Source organism: Eleginops maclovinus, chromosome 8, assembly GCF_036324505.1.
Source record: "Eleginops maclovinus isolate JMC-PN-2008 ecotype Puerto Natales chromosome 8, JC_Emac_rtc_rv5, whole genome shotgun sequence".
Taxonomy (NCBI): Eukaryota; Metazoa; Chordata; class Actinopteri; order Perciformes; family Eleginopidae; genus Eleginops; species Eleginops maclovinus.
The window spans coordinates 14372836-14396518 of NC_086356.1; the positions used below are offsets into that span (position 1 = coordinate 14372836).

At 39.6% G+C, this 23683-nt stretch overlaps 3 protein-coding genes across 4 annotated transcripts in view; 1 reads left to right on the forward strand and 2 right to left on the reverse strand.

The window, feature by feature from the left end:
• Positions 1-5528, reverse strand: part of arhgap24 (Rho GTPase activating protein 24) — a 58653-nt gene extending 53125 nt beyond the window's left edge. Inside the window, exon 1 of one of the 2 annotated variants that reach the window (XM_063890245.1) lies at positions 5161-5528. The gene's annotated coding sequence lies outside the window, so the exon portion shown is untranslated. Of the gene's footprint in view, positions 1-5102 lie in introns of both variants that reach the window. The other variant, XM_063890243.1, reaches the window with a different exon arrangement.
• An 8339-nt stretch (positions 5529-13867) lies between these two features.
• On the reverse strand, positions 13868-15709 carry esm1 (endothelial cell-specific molecule 1). Its single transcript, XM_063889021.1, has 3 exons — positions 15126-15709; positions 14587-14730; positions 13868-14458 (listed from the first exon to the last, which is right to left on the reverse strand). The coding sequence occupies exons 1-3, from the start codon at positions 15430-15432 to the stop codon at positions 14364-14366; spliced, it is 546 nt and encodes a 181-aa protein (XP_063745091.1). The 5' UTR covers positions 15433-15709; the 3' UTR covers positions 13868-14363.
• A 3333-nt stretch (positions 15710-19042) lies between these two features.
• LOC134868859 (probable E3 ubiquitin-protein ligase HERC1) overlaps positions 19043-23683 on the forward strand; it is a 42487-nt gene continuing 37846 nt past the window's right edge. Inside the window, 2 exon segments of the mRNA XM_063890207.1 lie at positions 19043-19097; positions 22180-23185. Of these exon segments, the coding sequence (XP_063746277.1) occupies positions 22211-23185 (975 nt within the window). The 5' untranslated portion in view covers positions 19043-19097; positions 22180-22210.

The following is a 23683-nucleotide window of genomic DNA, read 5'->3' on the forward strand; positions in this document are numbered from 1 at the left end:
GGGATCAGGGCTGCCTACTAGTTGGTGGTTTGAAAATGTGCATCTGTCGATGAAATCATAGAATACAGCTACCGGATGTGTCTTTAGTGATGAAAGCTGTTCTCAGAGCAGCCAAGATGGCTCTGAATTGTATATAAATCATTTACAATTGTTTCCTGGGATACAAACATTTGATGTAAAGTGATACTTGTGATGATAGACCTATGCTTGTAAAAAGTTGAGAGGGCTGTTGCATTATACAGATTAGGATAACACAGCATGCGGTGCATGCAGGAATAATTGTTTTCCTCGTGTGTGAAGGATGTCAGAAGCACCATGTGTTGGCTACATCATGAATAACAATATACCCACCACAAAGGAAATACGGATATACAGTATAGAGGTCTAAACAAGAGAGGGGGCTTCATGAGATTGTAAAATCGCTGAAATGTAATCCCGCAGACCTTATTGTCCATACAGGACTCTTCGCACAGCACGGGGAGTTTGCTTGTTTCAGTGCTTGCACAGTGTGTTTGTTCCCCATATGGGAAAGTACTGAGGCCAACAGAAAGCCTGAACTGCTGTTTGACATGGCTTTGTTTGAATTTAGCTTCTTTTGAGGAAAGGATATTGAGTCTGTCTCATCCTTTGGGAAATGAAAGTCCACCCTAGGGAAGATTATTTTTAGGTTGGGTAAAATACAACACAGTTACCTAAATCATACATTTTAAACTGTAAAAAGAAGGGTATTAAATTCCCCCGATTTACAGCATATCAAGTGTTGCACAAACTGTCAAAATTGTTTGGTGTCAGGTAGGGACAGTGGCAGGGAATCTTCAAGCACCACAGGAAGTGGCCGGTCAAAACAGCCGCAAGGGAGCACTCTGCTGAGGAAAATGTGCACTCAATAAACCTGTATCTGCTGCTTTTCCCATCCTGTGATTGCTCGCATCACTGACCGAAATGGTGCAATGGTTTAACAGACATGTATCACATTTTGAGTTACCTTTAAAACAATTCAGTCCATTCAGGCGACACGTCGGTTACAAAGTTAGATTTAGCTATCTGGCTAATTAGGCTAACATTAGACCTTGTAGGGTTGTCAACAACCTGATTTACCATTGCTAAGTTAGGATTGGACAATATTTGTTAAGGGTGAAGGGTTTAGCCATGGACTTTCAATATATTACATTTCCTAGACATGTTGATGAGAACTCATACAACTACAGTAATGGGTGATATATGTTTATAATTACACTCATTAATGATCGCATGATAAAAAAATCTCTTGGCTTAAACCTTAATGATACGCTGATGAATAGCAGGCCATTTTTTAATCTCCTTTTTAACATGTGTCAGACTACCATCTGTCTGTCTTCAGTCTCCAGTTTTTGCACTTTCAGCAGCTGCTGTACTCCACATTTGCCTCAGTGCTTGCCAGTAAAGCTTATGCCAACTTTCTTGGGATGATGTAAAGGTCAATGGTGCGTTAAGTCACTAAGGAGGGTCAAAACAGCAACATCATTTAACTAGTCTGATTAAGTCTCTTTGACAATGTATGCCTTCTGTTTTTCTTTCCTCTAGGACACTATCAGAAAGTTTCCAGTAGGGTGTTATTGGTTGCCACATGATGTACCAACTGTTTTGCATATGCATGTAGGCTTGTTTGACAGCTGATTGAATCCACCTGGCAATGACTTAAACTCTCTTTCCTCCCTTAGCAGCAATCTCTCTAAGGCTAAAACAGATTAAAGCGAATAGATTTGACAAAGGCCATTCAAACTTGATAGAAAGAGTGTTTTATCATTTGTGCATGATCAACTGCAAACAGCTAAAATCATGCTTCAGAGGAAACATTAACTTCTGATCACAATTAGAGCTGTGAACCCTTTAAATATCCCTAAGCAACCGTCCCCCTTCAAGTCTGCACACTAGGGCCTCCGTGACCCATATGTGTTAAAGACAAATATAACCCGCCGCTACCAAGGCTGCTACCTTGAGAGCCGTCTGTCTCTGTTAGACTCCTGTTGAAAAGTTTACAGTTGGTGGGCTAATTGTTGCATAGGATAGATAGATAGGATTACTTTAATGATTCCAATTTGGGAAATTCTTTCTCAGCATAAAAACAAGGCAATGTAATTACATAAAATAAAATAGCTTTTAAAAAGAAAGTGAAAAATATACATTTGGGACAAAAAATGTACAGAAAAAATCAACAAAAACAAAATATAAAGCAGGATATTATATGTACAATAACTGTGAAAGGTGTGGAATGTGAAAGAGGAAGGGCTTCAGAGCTGTCACAGATGGAAGAACTCAAACACGTGAAAAAAACAAAACTTAATCCATGCTTCATCCAACACATGCAGGCCTTTCATGGTTTAATGCTGAAGGGGTGAGGTCGCGATCTGAGAAGCTATCCTTCATTATGGGGTTTTCCTGTCTCTAGCCACACAACTTACTGTGAGTCACAATGGGGATGGATTAAAGCAGGATGAGAGGTAGGGAGGTTAGGGTGGGCGATATAATGTATCTCAAACAGAAGATTTGTTTTCTTGGAGACTCATTTTCTTTCTGCTGCTGAATCGCCAAATAAACCCACTGGCTTTCCTGTATGAATCAATGTGATGAGTCAGTGTCTATTTTGTCTACACACTGATTTAGACGCCATATGTGGCCCCCTTTATAGTCTACAATGCAGCCCTTTTGGTATGATACACTCGCTACCCCATCACTAGCATTGCCACCCCTCCCTCTGCATTTTCCTCCATGCCATGTGTCACAGTATGTCTGGGAAACTGAGCAGCAGCCCTGTGAAAGAAATCGAGTGTGAAGACTTTCATATTTACCGCTGACTCATTCTACATGTGTTTGACACAGCGCTATAACTGAGTGAACGATACTGTTGATGTCCTTTGTATCTATCTATCCTTTGTAACGCAGCAATCTGAATGAAGGGAGATATAAGAAGAGCACTTTAAGAGCGCATATCTCCACCAAATGCCCTACCTCGTAATGTTCATGAAAGTAAAAACTATGAATGTTCATCTGTCCAAGATCTACACCAAAATGTTATACGTTTTTCCTCTGACCTAAGATTCAACCTTTTTTCCATAATCCTGCACAAATAAACAGAACTGAAAAGAAAACCGCCTTGGGGGAGGTAACAAGATGCTGTACGGTCACAAAGTTAGAGGGCGAACTGAAAATCCCACCTGTGATCATAGTCATTTTCCCCAGCGATTGTTTGCGAGTGCAGTTTGCCTACTCTCTAGTTTAACCTTCACAAATGTCAACTTACTATGGATTTTCTGTTTGAACTAGCAGACGTTTTGTAGTTTGACATCTTCACTCTCTGTCAGAAAGTAGTAAATTGATGCCATTTTCATCAATCTTCTCATCTGTTTGCATGAAAGCCCAAACTATTCCTCCAAAAATCTGATCTCACCTCCAGATTTTCTGCAGTTTTAGCCTCCCCTGTTTACGTTCCCTCCTCTGTCTCAATGAGCAGATATCACAGAGTGGGATGGGAACAGTCGCTGCAGCAGCTGACACGGGGAACCTGATCCCTAGGCTTTCCAGCGACACAGCTTGTGCACTGCAGACATTCCTGGCGCGAGGGTCATCATATCTCCTCTCCTTCTACCTCAGCTCATGCCTTGTTGCTTTTCACATCTTCGTTTCCCATTAACACATCAGGTGGGGGAAACGAGATGTGCTTTATGTCCTCCCTGACATAAAGCATTTTATCAACACTTACCAAGCTTGTCCTTTCCTTCTCATCTTTTTCTTTCATAGTTTCTCATTATCCTTTTTCCTCCTACTTTTTTCAATACGGATGTGCTGTGATTTGGAAATCAGTGACATCCTCTTACTTCTCCCACAACAAGAACATTAATCCAAACATATTTGAGTTTGTGTGTCTGTTCTGCCAGCCGACAGTTGTTTCAGATTGCATATGCAATGGTCTAGCCATCTGTATGTCCTGTACCACGATTAGCAAGCTCTTAATAAAATGCTGGTCCAACACACCAACAGAATTCTAATAACATGACTACCTGAAAAGCTGAGGAAATTGCTGCTTTCCTGCCCTCCAGCAGTCATTGTACGGGTTACCATCAGTAAATTATTGTTTCAGTTATGCTGCGACAGGATTACAAGGAAGCAAACATGCTTTTGATAAAGATAATAGTAATTAATCAGTTTCAGCTCACCGAGGTGTGAGGCATATTTAAACTGAAAGATGTGAACTTATTCATTCTTCTTTATATCTTTATGGTGCACACTTCAGGTGGATAACTTGGGTCCCTATATAGGAAATACATCAAGTGAAAGTGGCTGGCAATACACTACTTTTTTCCATAGTTTGAAAGGGGTAAGAAATGATTTCAAAAATATCGTGATTCTTTCCCCATGCTGCTCGGAGTAATAGAAGTCCACCACTCCTTTCCCTCTCCTCTTGCCTTGGCGCAGGCACACTGTCCCTTGTTTCAACCAACACAACCACTAAGCTAGATGCAAATGAGGCTCAATGACGTTGCCAATATGCAAATGAGTGTATTGGGTCAGCTGGCATCTGTGAGCAACTGTTGGAGCTAGTACTACCTGCTTTCATTGGAAATAATTTGGCAACACTGTACAGTACGCAATGTATTATGTACCTGGTGTCAGACAGATGAGCAATTAACATCAAATCCCCCAAAAAGTGAGAGATTTTATGAGTGATGTTGGAAAAGCTTTTTAAAATAAAGTACCATGACACTCTCCATTAAATTGACACTCACTGACTCCTCTGCTTAGAAAAAATAGATCTCCTATAACACCAGCAAATGTTGTAGCAACTAGCACAAACTGATATGCTTAACATAGTGGTGTTACTTCTGCAATTGTATCGATTCAGCTCAGGGATAGCTGCTGAAATATTAATAACATACAGTACCTTATAGTGTCAATCAGTAAAATAGGAGCAGTCAGTCAGATCATTTGCCTGCAGCATCTTCACATTCCTATTACTTGCCAAAGTGAGTGATGTCAAGTAAAATGGGACATTGCCACGGAATCACCGATATATAACAATACCCCAGAGGCACAAACACACTAAAAAACTCAGAGAGCAGACTCACCTTTCAAATTAAAAGCCTTGTCGAATCCCTCAGCTCTGACATGTGTTGATGCACACACCTTTTTGTATCCAATCCTGTGACAGGTAATCAATCAACAGCAACACAGATCCCAGGCTGAGACGAGCTGAAGTTGTACTCCAGCTCCTTCTGCCGCTGTTCCCCTGAACAAACCCGGTGCGTGCGGAGTGGATGGAGTTAGCAGAGGCTCAGACGAGCTGCTATAAACTTTTCCCCTGACTGCTCACACCATATGCATGCTGAGAAAGTCTCCGCTGTGAACAGGATGGCTGTCGCGGTCAGCACAGTCACACATGGAGCAGCAGTACAGCGGGAGTCCACCCAGACACATGCAAACCCATATGCACACACACACAAACACACACTCTCTCCCCCTCACACTGCAGCCTATGCAGTCCTAACTCCTCCAGTCATCCTGGCTCACACTCTGTCTGAGAACACAGTGTGTATATGTTAGTTACAGAGGAGGGGGGAGGAGAGCGGGAAGGGGAAAGTGTGTGTGTATGTGTGTTTTCAGTGAGCGTGTTTTAGGAAGTCTTAAGATGAGAGCTCTCACTGAGCAGAGCTCCAGCAGTGCAGCTGACTTCTCTTGTATTTCAGATAACACACAAGCAACCGGCGGGTTTTTAAAACTGTCACACTGTGTACCAATCTTCTCAAAATGTTAGCAGCCAGGAAATTCACCAAACTTTTCTTATGTGGAATATAAATTCTCATTTCCCCTGTATGTCATCTGTGAGTTATTTTGCATACAAACACAGAAACCGGCCCCAGTTTTAAAGCATCTTCAAGATGTTATATACAAATGACTGCGTGCATGCAGCTCCACAAACATTTGTTCAGTGACACTGTCCTCACTTTGGTGCAAGCCCAGCTGTATACACACCAGTGTAAAGTGCATCTTGTTTACCTGGGAGTGGTCTGAAATGTCTTCCTTTTCCATAGTATTGTAGTGGTTCCTTCCAAAGAAGAGTATGATTCATTTTCTATGGAATAAATGGAGATTATATCACGGATGAAGCTTTTGAACTGTAGTGATGGATGTGAAGCATTTGCAGTTTGAGACAATGACTACCTGCTTTAACAAAACTGAGTAATTCTGACATGTGGAGTACATTCCTGAGCTGAATCATGCAATCATTAAGCAATTTTTCAACTCCACACAACCTGGTTAAATCCAACACATAGACTACTGATATATGAAAGAGCAAGCACATTTTAAAAAAAAATTTGTGCATTCTTACAAATTCGATCACATCAACACAGATGCAGAATCTGTAAGAATTTCCCAAGTTGGCATCAACAAAGAATATATTTATCTATCTATCTTTACACAGCCTAAATGTATCCCAACACGTATTTGCCACATCTCTTTGTCCTGGAAAATATTCTCATTACTAATAATGAAGGGAAATTCCCCTCTATGTGGGAGGGGGCTGATGTATCAACAATAATTACTTCCTCATAACCAAATCAGGATGAAAATAAATGAATTAACATACACGCAAACAGTAAGCCATGTGAGAATTGGGTGCAACTCTGACTGAGGCATTGTGTGTACTTTGCAGTGATGTCATACTGCTGTGATCATGGTCGGTGCAGAGGTGTTAGAGGTTCAAGTGTTGGGTCGGACCGAACACATTATCCATCGATCTGTTTGATCTATGGGCAAACCCTGAGCAGTGAGGCAGGATTGAGGTCAACACTACATTGGGACCTTCTATTAGCATCTGTCAAACGATTGATCAAAGTGGCAGCAGCAGCACATCAATCTGTCCAAGCTTCAATCTGACACTTTCCTTAAGGCAGAGTCCATTATCAGCGTTTTCCCAGAACACCTTTCTCCTCTTGTGTTTCCTGTGTTCTCTCTAGTGCAGGGTTACCTGAAAAAGTCATATGAATCTTACATCTTGTATGGCACATTTAGAGCAACAGAGACACATCTGTTTTGTCTGTTTTGTTTCCCTTTTTTAAAATTATAACCATTTCCACCAGGTACAGTTTTGTCTTTAACCCATCAAAAAACAAACTTCCGTTCACACATTACCACTGTACTTGGTGACTTTTTCGATTTATTGATATTTTAAATGGGGGGGGAAAGCACAAATTACAATAAGTTACAAAAACAAATTACAAATTATTTTTCTACATTTTTTTATCCAATCTTATTTATCTTGGGATCCTTTTGATGGCCCTTAACCCCATGTTGGGAACCAATGGTCTCGATAATTCCTGCCATCAACTTTGGTAAATGTGCATATCTTCTGCATCCCCCACTGTGAGACCTTCCCCCTAAATGTGATTCATTGTTGAGCACTGGTTATTTGTAATGTGGCTGTTTTATTTGTTGCACAGCCAATGAATGAGACATTTTTCATTCTGACTTTGGTACAACTGCTATGATGACCCATACTTGATTAAAACTAATCTCCACACACAAGATGAATTTTCTGGGTGTCATGAAGAGCCTCATAAACTGAAACACAAAAAATAAATGAAATGTAGAGAACACACAAAAGTAGTTCCTCAGCCATCTGTGCTCAGCCATCCTTCAGCATGTTTCATTATGTTTGCAGGACGTGGAATGCTGAACATGAAACACTGTGACCTTGTGACGTGAGAAGTTGCCATTTGTAAACAAACTGGGGATGCATGTTCTCCCATGAGAGACTGTGGGGGACCTTATCTGATAAGAGATAACTCATTTGGTTGGAATGGATGAATCTTCATAGAAGAAGCCTCCGGGAATTAAAATATTCTCAATGGATCTGCTGTTCTCATGGCCTTGCAGTCACAGTTTCGGACAGTTGGGGACTTCTGGGAAGATAATGAAAAACGTTGGAGGCAGACCACGGGAATCCTTTCCCAGCATCCCCAATGACACTGTAAGTCATTGAATTTAAATTCCATGATGTTGTGGTCTTTACTGTTGCGGTATTCTTTGTACGCTCGAGGCAAATATTTCATATATTTAACAAAGTGATACATGTCTGCATGACCTCTGTTGGTAAGTGTCTGGTCATTGCAGAAATTCAAATTAGCTTAGACCATATTTTCACATTAACAATTGATCACATGGCCACTTATATGTACTGTAGAATGGGAACTGCTAGTAGTGCTGACCTACATATAGTAATCACCTGACTGTTGTGAATCTTGTATATCAATAAGACAGTCCTGGTCAATAAGTAAGTTAACGAAAGGGAAAAAAAAGCCCCCGGCGTCGCTGCCTGACCTGACCGTGGGGGGTTAGGGTTTGGAATGAGAGAAAACGGGACAGAGTAACGCGTGGCTACACTGGACGCAACTGAAGCGCAGCGCACGTTGAGCGCACGTTGAGCGCACGTTGAGTGCCGTGAGCGCACGTTGAGCGCACGTTGCAACAATCGATTCCATTGTATCAATGAAAGTGGCTACACCAGACGTGAGAGCAGCGCGCGAGTGCTCCGCAAGCGCCGCGCAGATTTGCTAAAATAGACCAGTCATCTATTTATATTTTTTTGCGCGGGGTGTGCGCAACCTTTTCTACAGAGAAATGGGTCATAACATATGTCTGTATGTTTTTTTAATTCAACTACCGGTATACAGGAAATGAATAAATGTTTCATTTCACAGGAGACTCTGATAGACAAGTTGCCATGGAGATATCTGTTGTCGTCAAAATTCATTGGCCAAATTATTCAGCCTACAGATAAGATAACGACAGACGATCGATGGATGAAACACAAACTCGGTGTTGCAGTTTCAATTTGTCGTGCTGGATCCACAAACTGAAGACAACGAAAGTCTTGTTTTTGCCTGTACGTTGCGCCGTACCTGCGCGTGTGCGCTGCCGGTGTAGCCAGTAAAATGATACATCCCGCAGCGCTTCAGTTGCGCATCCAGTGTAGCCACGGCGTAACACGGCGAATATCGCTATATATATATTTTTTTTTTTCTTTTTTTTCTTAGGCGGCCGCCTAAGCTGTAAAGTGCTGCGGGAAACCCTGAGTCAAGGTCAGCCCTAATTTGTTTAACCGTCCACATGTCACCGCTTGTTTTATTCTCCTCCTGACCTCAGTAGGGACAGAAAATATTGCAGGAATGTTGCAGCTACCTCTCTGAACTTGCTGACCGTTGTTTTGAAAGGTCGATGCAAACACAGCCCTTACTCCTGTTTGTATTTCATTGAAAAATGCAGTAGACCTTGTTTCCTAATGCCAGTAAAATAGTGTGTGAGCAATCATGCTTTGAGAAGCAGCTGCTATGTATTGGTATGTTAATGATTCTTTGGTTTTTAGTCCTTGGTTGTTTTATTTTTTCTCATATTTATAGTCTATCCTTTCCAACTGTATTCTGATTTTCTATCAGAGTTTGATAAAGTTTGTCTTTACTTTACAAAACAGTGCATCCATCCATACCTAAAAATCAGATCACTTTCTTTTACTTTACACAATATTGCTCTCTGGTGGTGACTTTTAAAACTTTTAAATGTGGAACTTTAATCTTTTTTATTGATGTTTATTGTTCTCTTCAAAAGTCTGCACACATATTAATATCCATATCTTTATTTTTGTATTCATAAAGATTTATAAGAAAGGTGTGTTTATGATAAATGGTACTATGAGGGTAGCCTCAAATTAACATTGCATCAGTGCTGTAAATTCTTATTATATTTATGACAAAAACACAAATAAAACCAAATAAGGACAACCAAAGTATCATCTATTATTGCATTCATTTATCAAAGCTTCAAAACAAACTGAATGGTAAATAAATGCAAAAGAAAACTGTTCAGCACAATAGCATCAAAGAGCCACCAGAGGTCCATGTGTTACAGCACAAGAGGAACTAAAAAAATATTCAATTTAAAAACCCTTACCTGTAAAACATCAATGTATACTTTCACAGCTCAAAACACTACACTTTTTAAATAATAGTATGGCATATAATGGAATTAGGTTGCAATTGCAAAAGACAAACCCTCAGAGCTACTACCAAATAAAGATGTACAACAAAGTAAGATCAAATTAAATGTGAACCATATTCAAGTCTGTTACCTCTCTAGCATCATAAATCCTACCTGCCCTAGCTTCACACTTTCTTCAATAAATCTGCCTGGAATATGCAAATATGGTAGTGGTCCAGCATATGGCACTTGTGTTTAGAAATTAAATTATTCTGTGAGGCATACTGTAAGATTGGCGATAAGATGTACTTTTTTGATCCCCAATTGGGAAATGTTTTCGTTGCAGCGGCATAAAAAAGCATGGCATTGCACATAATTAGAAATTAAAAGAGTAGAAATAAACTATTCTAAAATATAAACACATCAAAATAGAATTAGAAATAAACCGGCATTAGAGAGTTGAAAATATACAGATGAAAATAAAAAAGTCTATAAGCTGTCTGACAAATAAAAACACTATTGCAGGTCCAATTTTCAGTTAACAGGAGCAATTTGAGGTGAAGTGTCTCGCCCAGGGACACAATGACATGCTGACTGCAGTGAAGATGGAACCCGTGCTCGGATATTATTCCCTGATGGTATTTAGTACATCGTGCTGATAGTCAGATGTTGTGGTAAAATGTATTTTGCTATTGTTGAAGCGAGAAAAGTTACAATTTCAAAATCAAATTTATTTTGCTTAAATAATCGAGAACAAAATGTTACTCCTCAAGTCATTTTATGGAAGAAAACAGACTTAAGAGTATTAAAATACATGAAGAGACTGACACTTACTTATTTATGTTTCAACTAGCCACCTTTACTAACATTCTAACTCTTTTCAATTCTGATGTGTGATAATAAACCTGTTCGGACATCTTCTCACGCCACATTGACAATTCCTCTAGGGGTCAGAAGTCTGCCAGGTCGCTCAGGTCAAGGCTCCAGACGTTTACTGCTCAAGATGTTCCTGTTGGGGAAAAAAGGAGTTAGGAATCCTGGAAATGGGGGCCAAAGAGTTAATTACTCAAACTGCGTCACATCTTGATTAAGTGACATAACAGCCAATGACTTAAACTCCTTGTCGGATTTCACAAGCCTCAGTTTATCTGCTATCAGTGTAATCAATCTCACCACTTAATTTCCTTTTTCACAATGTTTACATGTTGTCTCCATTCAGACTTGTCATTCTGCAGCTACAATAAACAACCTGTTCAGGCAGGGCAAAACTGTAAATACCAGACCGTCTATTTGCAGTAAATCAGGGTTATTTACTACTCCGTTCACGCACCTTTGTTTCTGCAGGAGCGGCAGTGACGTGTTCAGGGAGTCAGATAAAGGGTATTTCTCACCATCGCTTTCCTGTTATTTTCAAGGGTCCTTTGTTTGGTTACGAGGCCTCGGCCTGTCCGTTCTCAGGGGAATGAGAGCAGCATTAGAGCCCCGAGCACTTGTGAACACTCCGGTCCTCCTGAATAGTTTTCCAATTTTTTTGCTGTTGCAACATACCTGTCTGCATCAGTGTGTGTGTGTGTGTGTGTGTGTGTGTGTGTGTGTGTGTGTGTGTGTGTGTGTGTGTGTGTGTGTGTGTGTGTGTGTGTGTGTGTGTGTGTGTGTGTGTGTGTGTGTGTGTGTGTGTGTGTGTGTGTGTGTGTGTGTGTGTGTGTACCACCTTGTCCTTGGATCAAGGAGAAACTTCCTTGTGAATTCAGAGCGCTTTATCCTTTATATACCTCATTGTAATCATTTTAATTCAATGTCAAAATGAGAAGCAAGATATGATCTTCATTCAAAGTTTGATGCTTCAGCTCCAAAAGCCATCGTTTGTAGTTTAAATGCAAAGAATGTGTAATCTTTGTAATAAAAAAGACTTAAGAGATGGTTTATAATAGATAATGTGACTCAACATTATAGAACAACACAGTGTGTTTGTTCATTGATAGTTTTTTTTAGGTGTTGGGCTTTCTTTTTTAGTAATAATCGAATAGAGTGGATGTGAAGTGTTCTTTTCTGTCCCTGGACAAGACGACAGAGCCTTTGCAGTTGTGTGTCACTTGTAAATTCCGAGGTTTTTTCAAGTGTCTCTTGGAAAAAAATCCTTGCTTTTAAATTCCCGTCCTGGGGAGACACAACAACAACAGGAAGAAGGGACATTTTCACAGGTGTCAGGAAGCACAGGAAATAAACAAGCTGAATACTGAAAAACATTTCTCTACCAGTAAGAGTCAGAGGTGAGGCTAATAAGAGATATTTTTAACTGGGACAGGATTATTTTGCAGCTTTGGCCAGAATGTTTGATATCATTTTGACCCCCTGCTGTAATTGCTTGAACTTTAAAACTCTGAGGTGACTTATTAAAAGAGATTTTGAGGGGAAATATTCCTCTAATCACGCATAACTTATCTGGTTTGATTATGCATTACCATGAAGTTTCTTCCAAACCTTTAAAATGGCAAATATATGAATATTTTATTGAAACATTGTGGTCAACATTATTTTTTGACAATCACAAAACCTTATATAAACTCAGATAATGTATACAATGATCAGGTAATGTGTACTTATTGCTTAATTCATTTTTGATCAATGCATTTATTGTGATATAAATTGTAAGTTAACACATTTATATTCAAATGAAACCTAACTCTGTGTTTGAAAGACAGTCTGAGGTAGATAATCAAAGGATTAAATAGCTCTATACTGTTTAAGCTTTGTTCTAAGTTGCATGAATGTTGGCTTGCAACTAACAGTATTAGGACAATTGGACTGCTCGCTCACGAATATATTCATTGCTTTTTTTTCTCATGTTTCCAATTATTTTTCACACAGCTTGTACGAGATATATGCATATGCATTAGAGGAACTCAAAAATGTGGACCGGTCTGTGACCTTTTGTAAAGCCAGGAAACCCAGTCTTTGCTCTGCAGTTCTCTTTATAATATTGGTTATAAAATATGTTTGCAATGACAGTTAGATATGTTTTAAACGTGGGAACAAATAGTTTCTTTGGCATTTGTTGAAGTTGAGAAAGTAGAGCTTTCCAAGAACTCAAGAGTCAAGGATGCCTGAAAAATTCTCACCATGTGCTGCTCCTCAGTTTGGATGTACCACTTCAGATCATCATGGGAAACAACAATTCCTCTTACCCAGAGGATATTTCTATCCAGACCACTTACATTTTTTTCAGTTCAAAGAAGTTTTTTTTTTTTTTATCTCCTCCTCTTTTTTTCACTGAAATCCTATTTGGAACTGAATTTGCCTCAAATGATTGTACATATTCTATATTAAATGCACACACAAGTTAAAAAGTACATGGTTCAAGTCCGACTTAAAAAATGTAATATGAAATATGTTAGCATGACATATTGACAAATACTTTTACAGTTTGGCTTTACAGCTTACTCGACATTCACTCTCTTATTTAACTAACCATTATATGAATTCAGTTTCCAATACCAATACCGGTGATGTAATATCATGACTTCATTTTAAAGGATTTGTGCCTCTGCAATAGAGATTTGAAATTCCTCTGTAGAGAAGATTTCACTCTTGTCATCAGGCATACAACTAGTATAAAAAAGTACTACAAATACTCAATTCCAACATGTTGTCCGAAACTCCAGTAACCCTTAATGATGTTGAATCTTTCCTTAAAAGTAACATTATAATAACCTGAAGTATGAGGCATGCTGAAGTCCCTACATTATTGGTTGCTACATAATAAACTAGTCAGGGTTTTTAGATAACACACTCACTGTAACAAGTGCTGCATCAGTTTTTATCAAGTTAATAGAACATTGAAGGCATAAAATGACAACAGTCAGTGTTAACTTTGGTTTAATTGAAAGAGCATTCATTACATTGGCTGGTGTCATATACAGTATATTTCCCATGTCCCTTTTTTTATACGGTACAAATTAAATATCACAATGGAAATGTTTAGAATACAATAAATCAACTATTTCTGTGTCCAGTTTGAAAATAAATGCTATCTCTTTCTTGTGACAATAACTCTCATCTTCTCAAAAGTAATTTATGAAGGCACACTAAATGAGACAATCAGGTCAACATTGAAGCTCATGGGAACAGAGTACAGAATAATCTTGGGAAAGCTGATGAACAACATCAAACAATAACAGAGACTGCATACTTAATTGGAATTGATGCTTGTGTCAAACACAAACAAACAAAACCAAATAAAACGTAATGCTGTAAAAAAAGTATTTCATCGTTTAACATAATAAAATATATCTTTCAGTTCATTTATAAGTTAATGCTACATTTACACTGAACAGATTCAGTCTTGTCAGCACTTGTCAGCGAGGGTTGAGCCGCTTTGGAGCCGTGGATCTGTCCGTGTCTTGATCTGTGTTCTGGACTGAGCTGACTTCTCCTGAGCCCACCTCTCCCCCTGAAAACAAAAGTGGCAGAGTTCATTAATCTCTCAATTCACAAATGACATGTCTTTTCAGAACTTAATTAAGTCAATTTGGTGAGACATTTGACAGCAGAAATGTTTTTAAGTGACAAGATTCATACCTTCTTGAGTGTCAGTCTTGAGCTTGCTGGCAATTTTGCCAAAGAATTTGAGGGTGAGACATGCTCCTGTCTCCCTGTCACATATGCCACCTTTGCAGTTGCAAGTCTTGCGGCACTCAACTCCATAGGTCCCATACAGGCAGTCTGTAAAAAGAAAAAACTATAATTTAGAGAAATGTTTTTTCTCTGGATCTAATAGACTCATATTCCCACAGTCAAAATCACAATAATGATTTACAAGGTAAATGAACCATAGACAAAAAAAACAATGCATCTATATTGCCTTATCATTGATGTTTGAACTATAAACTCCTTAGCTCATCAAGTTAAATGTCCAATTCACGTTGGAAGCAAGGATGCAAAAGTCTGCACATGCATACATACACTGTATTTGGTTATGAGGCAGGTGTTATTCATTGGGATTATCCAATGAATAGCTCCTTTTTAAAAACAACAGTGAGATTTGGTGCAGCAGGGCTCACACTCAAAACGCAGCAAACAGATGCAGCACACTGGGCACATTAACATGTTGACTGTACCTTTGCAGATCCCATACTCGTCTCCATAATCGTCCTCATCCTTGTAGAACTCGCAGAAAAATCCCGGTCCACACTTCACCCCGTGCATGCCCGAGACGGTGCGGTAACAGTGCTCCCCTCTGCCGGCTGCACACACCTGGCAACAGCCGCAGTCATCCAGCACCGTCCGTGTGCAGCGCTGCGTCCCGCCGCACCGCTCCGGGTTGCATCTGTCCGGGCAGTTCACCGCGTACTTGACATTAGGACCCCACGCCTCAGCATCTTGCACTATGAGTGAAGACAGCACAGTGATGAGGAGGAGAGACATGATGCCGGGTGCAGAGCTCCTGGATGGGCTGCTGTGTGTCGGATATCTCGGGGAGAGACGGAGCACCTCTGTGAGACTTCAGTGGAGTGACCCCCGGCTCATCAGGTTGTATGGTTATCAGCGATGAACAACTTTGTTTTGCACATGGCTTTGCCCCTCGTCAATTTCCTCATTCCGGTGTTGTCGTCCTTTTTGCCAGTCAGCTCCCTTTTTTAGAAATCCGGCTTGGAAGTGGGATTAGCTCTGGACCGCCATCCAGGAATTGAAATCCGTGTGACCTGATGTCATAAATTATCTTTGGTTTGTTTTTGTGTTAGTGACCGACGGAACCCCCCAAACCTCGTGACTGGCTCAGCTTTGAAGAATCACATCTGATGTTTTTTAGTCACAACATCCAATGATTGGAAATTATTCTGATAACATTTAACAAGTTTAATACAGTTTTGCAAATATTAAATCATCTTTAGACTCACATAATAAAAGGTAACTGTTCTTAAATGTTGATTGTGTCTCATGGTGCAACACCAAAATAAGCAAAACATTATAAAAAGGAATGTGATATTATCGACACTATGGTTATCAGATATACTAAGATGCACACACGTATTTTAAACATATCTTTATCGTTTATAAAATATGCTGTAACAGAACAATTATGGAACAGACTGAAAATATAACATGACATTTATGTATTAAATCACAGTTTTATTCTCACTTTTTTCTTAAGTTTGTACGCTGATTTATTTATTTTTCTTTCTTTACTTGATTTTTGTTCTTTTTAATTTATTGGGAATACATTAAAAGTATGATTGTATTAGAAAATAAAAAGGACAAGGGATTACTGTACAACACCCAACCCAGATAACCCATGTGAAGTTCTTAAAGGCGGCACATGTATTATTGCCATTCCAAAAATGTGGGAAGCAAGATTAAAAAAAGATTAGTCAAAATCAAATCCGCAGAGACTGAGACATCCTGACTTTTGGCCATTACAGTGGTTCAAGGTCCAAAAACACAGCATCCTACATTTCCCATAATGAAACATCATTATTATTTCCTCACACTTGACAAAGCTTTCCCCAGAGCTTCAAAGAACAATATGCATTAATGATTTAGTCAGTTTACAGGGTGAGTCCCCTCATGTCAAGTTAACTATAGGTTTACAATAGGGGGATTTCTCTTTCCTACATATCCTTTAAAATAAATGTATCTACTTTATGAATAAATATGAATTTAGTTCAGCAATCTGGACTCAATTTCATAGGTCATTCAGGCATTTAAATAAATGAGAATAGATTTTAAAAAGTTTTTTCTAGGATCATACTCAATATAAGAAAACTAAAATTCAATTAAATAATAAAAAAAATCAGATATAATCATTATGTCTAGAACTTTGTCTAATGTGATGTTATTTTACAAGATCATATGTGGACAATATTAAGTATTTGGTTATGAGGCAGTGTTATTCATTGGGATTATCAATGAATACTCTTTTATAAACCAACATTGAATTGGTAGACAGGGTCCAAAACGCAGCAAACAGATGCAGCACAGGTTCACATTAACATGTTGCTGTACCTTTGCCATCCCATACTCATCCAAATCGTCCTATCCTTGTAAATCGCAGAAGTAAATCCGTCCACACTTCAACCCGGCATGCCAGACGGTCGGTCAAAGTGTCCTCTGCGGCGCACCGACTGGCACAGCCAGCAGTCACAGCAGACCTTGAATGCGCTGCGTCCACCCTACCGCTCCGGCGGTGCATCTGTTGGGCATTGTCATCGGTACTTGAATAGGACCCAGCTCACTCTTGCACTTGATGAACAGCCACAGTGATGAGGAGGAGGACATAGATGCCGGCAGACTGCCCCTGGATTGGCATCTGTTTCGGATTATCTCGGGTCAGTAGTACCTGGTGCACCTTTGCAGAAACTATGCCAAAGATGAGAGTTCACCCCGCTCATCAGGTTGTATGGTTATCAGCGATGACAACTTTGTTTGCACATGGCTTGCCCTGTCAATTTTCCTCTTACTCCGGTGTGTACGTCCTTTTTGCCAGTAGTTCTTTTTTGAAATCGCTTGGAAGTGGATTAGCCTCTGGACGCATCCAGTCGAATTGAAATCGTGTGACCTGATTCATAAATATCTTTGGTTTGTTTTTGTTAGTGGACCGACGGAACCAAAACCCTGAGCTGGCTCAGCTTTGAAGATCACACTATGTTTTTTAGTCACAACATCCAATGATTGGAAATTATTCTGATAACATTTAACAAGTTTAATACAGTTTTGCAAATATTAAATCATCTTTAGACTCACATAATAAAAGGTAACTGTTCTTAAATGTTGATTGTGTCTCATGGTGCAACACCAAAATAAGCAAAACATTATAAAAAGGAATGTGATATATCGACACTATGGTTATCAGATATACTAAGATGCACACACGTATTTTAAACATATCTTTATCGTTTATAAAATATGCTGTAACAGAACAATTATGGAACAGACTGAAAATATAACATGACATTTATGTATTAAATCACAGTTTTATTCTCACTTTTTTCTTAAGTTTGTACGCTGATTTATTTATTTTTCTTTCTTTACTTGATTTTTGTTCTTTTTAATTTATTGGGAATACATTAAAAGTATGATTGTATTAGAAAATAAAAAGGACAAGGATTACTGTACAACACCCAACCCAGATAACCCATGTGAAGTTCTTAAAGGCGGCACATGTATTATTGCCATTCCAAAAATGTGGGAAGCAAGATTAAAAAAAGATTAGTCAAATCAATCCGCAGAGACTGAGACATCCTGACTTTTGGCCATTACAGTGGTTCAAGGTCCAAAAACACAGCATCCTACATTTCCCATAATGAAACATCATTATTATTTCCTCACACTTGACAAAGCTTTCCCCAGAGCTTCAAAGAACAATATGCATTAATGATTTAGTCAGTTTACAGGGTGAGTCCCCTCATGTCAAGTTAACTATAGGTTTACAATAGGGGGATTTCTCTTTCATACATATCCTTTAAAATAAAGTATCTACTTTCCACTGTATATGATATGGAAAAGTAATGCTTCAAATAAATATGAAAAACATCAAAAATAATGTCACAAAATAACTGGAAACCTATTCTCATTAGGCTATTTATGGTTTAAACTGATAGTGATAGATTTTGGAAAAGCTATCTTAACAATTTAATTAAATACAAAATTCATTTTCATTTAATTCATTTTTCAATATTAAGTCATAAGATTCAGATATTAATTTATATTTAGAACCTTTGTCCTTATATACTGACCGACTGACTGCAGGGCCTTGTTTCCCATGCGTCATATGGACAAGGGCTTTTATAGTACTGTAGTTCTACTGCGTTAGAGTTGTATCAATAAAAGAGATGTGCTGACCATATCGCCTAGTTATATTTTACTTCAGTGGTTTCAATTAGCAGGATTTCTGTGTGGTTTGAAAAAATGCACATACGAAAAATAATATGATCATTTTAGCTTGCTCATACTCACTCCAATACACAAGGGGGCAGAAATCTAACTGTGATCGCCTTCAGTGGTTAAGAGTGCAGCAGCCGAAGAAGGAGAAGAAAGAGGAGAAGGTTGATATGATATTCACGTCCAAGGGAGACCTCACCGGGACGGGACAGGTAACGCAAACCAATTTTCTGCGGGTGTTTACAGTCAAGGTAGCTTACATGTCTACGGTGTATTCTTTGTTATATTTGTGTTAATATATATTTTTTTAACGACGTTAACGAGCTGCGGGAGCTTTTTGCTGAGAGCTGTCAGAAAACAAGCAGAGGGGCTTGGTCGTTTTGACAGCCATGGACCAGACTAGCAACTGCACTGCAGCCAGCGCTAGCTCAACTGTCACCGCAGATGCTATAATCATGATACCGGTGTTTTTCAATGACACGGCAGAGGCTGCGTTTTAAATGCACACATTAGGCTGTTTATGTCGGTGTAGCGAATAGCTAATGCTACACTGCAACTGTCGCCAGAGATGAAAAGCACATAACGGTACAAAATGTTGACAGAATATTCAAGTAGGCAGCCTGATAGCACGGCTGGACAACGTTGTTATTGTTATATTATCATGTCTGCTAATGTCATTGCACAATTGCAATGCTTAACTTAAGTGGTGTGTTTTCATCCACTGCCTCCCACCCCCAGCATCCTAGCATAATTGTTAAGTTGCTGTCAGACATTATGCAGCTCATATTGTGGTGAATAAATGCATGAATGCTAACATTAGCAACGGTTATGATACCAATTATTGCATCCATTAACTGCTTTATTGTAGTCAGGGTTGTCGTGGCAACAGCAGCCCAAACATCCCTTGGTCCAGTTTGTTCTGGACGACTTTCAAAGCCCTGGATCATCTCCAGCAGCCTTATCCTCTGCAATCTTAAAGAGAAGCAGCATGGTGGAGCCCCTCCTAAATAGCTGAGCAGTTCTGTCTTTTGCATATTTAGTCTGGTTAATCCTGATTTTATTATTATTTTATATTGGCTATTGATATTATTACATGATCAGATCCATTTGAGCATTAAGAGTTTTTCCTCAGTTTTATTTAATTGTACATTTAATATCTTGGGGATGTATATATTTTTTCTAAATCTACACTTAAAAAACAAGTGATTAAATCAAGTGATACTAGGCACACCATTTTGTAACATTATTTACATGTAGACAAACTAATTCAAATATGAATCTTAATGGACAAATATCAGGATTCAAACCGTAAAGCCAAGGTTTAAATTCCATAAACTGTACTTCACGTTCATGGTCTAACAAATATCATGTGTCACCTCTGCTGGCCAGTGTACTTTTTGGCAAAGCAATAATACATGTGATGTTTAGAAACAGGTTGGCTTTGGGATCTTAGAATCACTGACATTTACTTTTGGTGCTGCATGCATTCAGCGTCAATATCTAATATTGCTTTTGATGTGTGAATGGTTTTATCATTAGGGTTTCACAGTAGCCCCCCCCTTCAAGCTGTAGTGTTTTATTTTTAAATCTATCTGGCAAGTTGCTAGCATAGCAATTAACAACAACTTATACAAGATGATTTGTTTTGTTGTAGTGTATACTGCGAATACCGTGTGATGGACTGATGTCATGAGCTGTATAATGAATGGTTGATTAAATATAAAGCGACTCACGTGAAAAAAAAGGAGGAAAACCATAGACTGTGTTGAGGAACACCCAAAAGGTGTCCTTAAGTTCCATGCCCTACAGTTACATATGGTTGTGCTTAACGTTGCTGCTGGTTATTTGCTGGTGGTTGCCTGACCCAGCGTGCCCATTGCTATATCAATGCTTGCTGTTATTTTTGGCCAGAGTGGAAACCATATAGCCCCACAGGCCTCAGGCAAGGGACAGATGACGGTGGACTATGGTGGCATGCTCACATGTTTAGCTGCCTGTAGCTAGTATTTTCTCCCTCATATGACTCCATGTTTACGCAAGGAGTTTTATCCATAGCTATGAAGAGTCATACTGTACATGTCCATAGTGTACATTTCACTAGTTTGTTTTACCTTTAACTTGTGTTTATTTCTTGACAGGGACGGCAGACAACTTACTCATATCGGGGTAATAATGGTAGGCCTACATCATAGGCATATTGATAATGAAGATATAGTTTGGCATCAATTCTTCCTTCCTTTAAATCTACAGTTTAGAATTAGTAGGGTGAATTTTTTAATGCCATGGGAATGTAATCCAGCTGATTCTCCCCGGAAATAACTCACTTTGACATGAATGCTGTCTGTCAGGGGGACTTTGATGATTTAGCCTCTATTATAGAGTGCATGTTTTAATGGGCCAAGTCGATTTATTTCTTTGTTTACTTTTTGTTCTTGCTCCAAGATGTTCCAGTTAATATGTAAAAATCGTCTTGCTGCAAGTAAAGTTTATTGCTGATTAGCTATATTCTAGAAGAATCAATTAATTGTGGTTTGTAAGATTTCAGAAAAAAAGCTCCATATTTAAGAGCTTTTACATTTTTTGCAATTTTTCATAAAAACCACTCAACGATTAATCTATTGTCAAAATAGATGGTGAATATTTTCTTCCAACCCTCTTATCGATTAATAAACTCATAATTTTCCATCAAACACCAACTTTCTCTTCATTTGTTTGGAAAGCAGACACAAATGCAGACAGACTGACTGACTGACTGGGGGTCAGGTGGAGACCAAGTGGTCTGCAAGGGATTGTATTTCAGAGCACCCGGTGACCAATTTAGAGACGATGACTATGATAACTGCGTTCAGAATAGGAAATTATTAAAACGGGAATCAGATTATTGTCACACGCTTGCCAAATCTCGCAAATCAGGATTAACTCTTTGCCTGGCCATGCTATATTATGAAAGGAATACACTCAAATGTCAATAAACCAAAAACATCCCTTTTTGTTTTGTTTAGCATAACATCTTGTGAGACAAAATCCTGCTCGTTAGCATGGGTGTGTTTTTATCACAGGGTGAGCTGACCTATTTCACTGATACCCACTGGGCCTATGCCACTAGCCTGGATGTAAGTTCCAACACTGAGGAGAAACCTAACACCTTTTCTCTAAATTTACTTGGCAGGAAAACACATTAGGACATTGGCTTTCAGCTGCAAATGTTGCTTGTAGATTTATTAGAGAGATAAAAGTGTCTTGTGTGAACTCGACAAATCTGCCTCTTTAATCCTGTTCCCTCTGTGTCTTCAGGTGTATTCACGACTATAGATAATGCTCAGACATGGTGCCTTGTCAGACCCATGTGTTGCTGAAATGGCAGGAGCACTTCAATAGCTCCTGGGCAGCAGAAGACAGTGTACAGACGGCTAGGAGACATGGAGCTGCTGTGCTCTACAACAAGCTCCTCCACAACAAGGAGGTGGTGACTCTAGCCCAACCTGTACAAGAACTGGTGGGCCCGCGCCTGCCAGACTTCGAGTGTGAGTCCAGCGCCTCGGCAGAGAAAGAAGAGTACCTGTCATCCCTGCTCCACAGTCAGCGATGGCTGGCTCACCGCATGCTGACGCAGACCTCCTACACCCAGGGCCTCCACCAAAGGCTGGTAGTCCTCCAGAGGATCTACTATGCACTTCACAGCAAATACCACGACAAATTCCACGTGCAGCTACACTCTCAATCCACAGACAATGGCACAGAATGTGGGCAACTTGAGCTGGCCTCAGAGCCCTGCCTGCCAGGGGGGGCGTCCAAAGTCAAGTCGGGTACGGATGTTCTGATAGAGATGGGTGTGAGGACAGGTTTGAGTCTTCTCTTCTCCCTACTGCAGCAGAACTGGAGGTACGCGGCCTCCGTTCACCCGGAGTCGGTGCTTTGCAACGACGTGCTCGCCACAGCGTCCTCTGTGCTGACTTCTCTGCCCCCGCTGTCTCTGGCCAATGAGAATAAGATCCCGTCAGTGGGGCTGGACTGCCTGGCGCAGGTGGCAGACTTCCTGAAGAAGACATCAGTGAGCAGCGGCACCGGGGGGGCGGATCCAACCGGGCGGAGGTTAGCGCTGGAGCTGCTGCTGGGCCTGGCCATGCAGAGAGGCTCTCTGAAGTTCCTTCTGGAGTGGGTGGAGGTAGCTTTGGCTGCTTCTATGCCCTCATCTTCCTCTACGCTGTCTCCCTCCTCCTCCTCACTGAGCTCCCAGCACTCGGCTGGCGTGGGCTTTGAGGTCATCCATCAAACGCTTCTACAAATGAAGCAATATTCGGTATGTCCTTAAATTTCGACCTTTGATTTTTTTATGTTGTATTTATTTTGGTGTGTTCAGAGAGATCTACCTTCTACTTTGTTCCTTTAACTCTTTTGAGAGACATTTTTTTTATTGTTAACACCATTAGAGTCCACGCTGACCTAAGTTGAATTTATTGTCCTAATATCACATTATTATTTAGATGTATTAGATATTTGGAAGTTTGAGTTTCCTGACCATAGGATAATCTTGGGTCATCACTCTACTTCTGATTGTATGGGCAATGTTAACTTTGATTAAACAGCTTTATCTCTAAAAAGGATGCATTATAAAAAAAAAAGAGATGTTGACGGACGTGTGGACAGCTGAGTAGTTGTTTCTGCCTATTGGAAACAGGTGTAACAGCTGCACAATATTAGAAATATATGCAATAATGTGGTAAACAACTTACTTTCCTAAGTTAACTAATCTTTAACTTCCCTCTACTGCTGTAAGCACAAAAGTGAATGACATTGT

What these genes read in the sequence shown, in the direction of transcription:
- esm1 (XM_063889021.1), bottom strand. Translation starts at nt 15,432, where the DNA reads ATGTCTCTCCTCCTCATCACTGTGCTGTCTTCACTCATAGTGCAAGAT. An exon ending in CGAGTATGGGATCTGCAAAG is followed by an intron (nt 14,731 to 15,125) that starts GTACAGTCAACA and finishes TTCTTTTTACAG; the next exon opens with ACTGCCTGTATGGGACCTAT. An exon ending in CAAGACTGACACTCAAGAAG is followed by an intron (nt 14,459 to 14,586) that starts GTATGAATCTTG and finishes TTTTGTTTTCAG; the next exon opens with GGGGAGAGGTGGGCTCAGGA.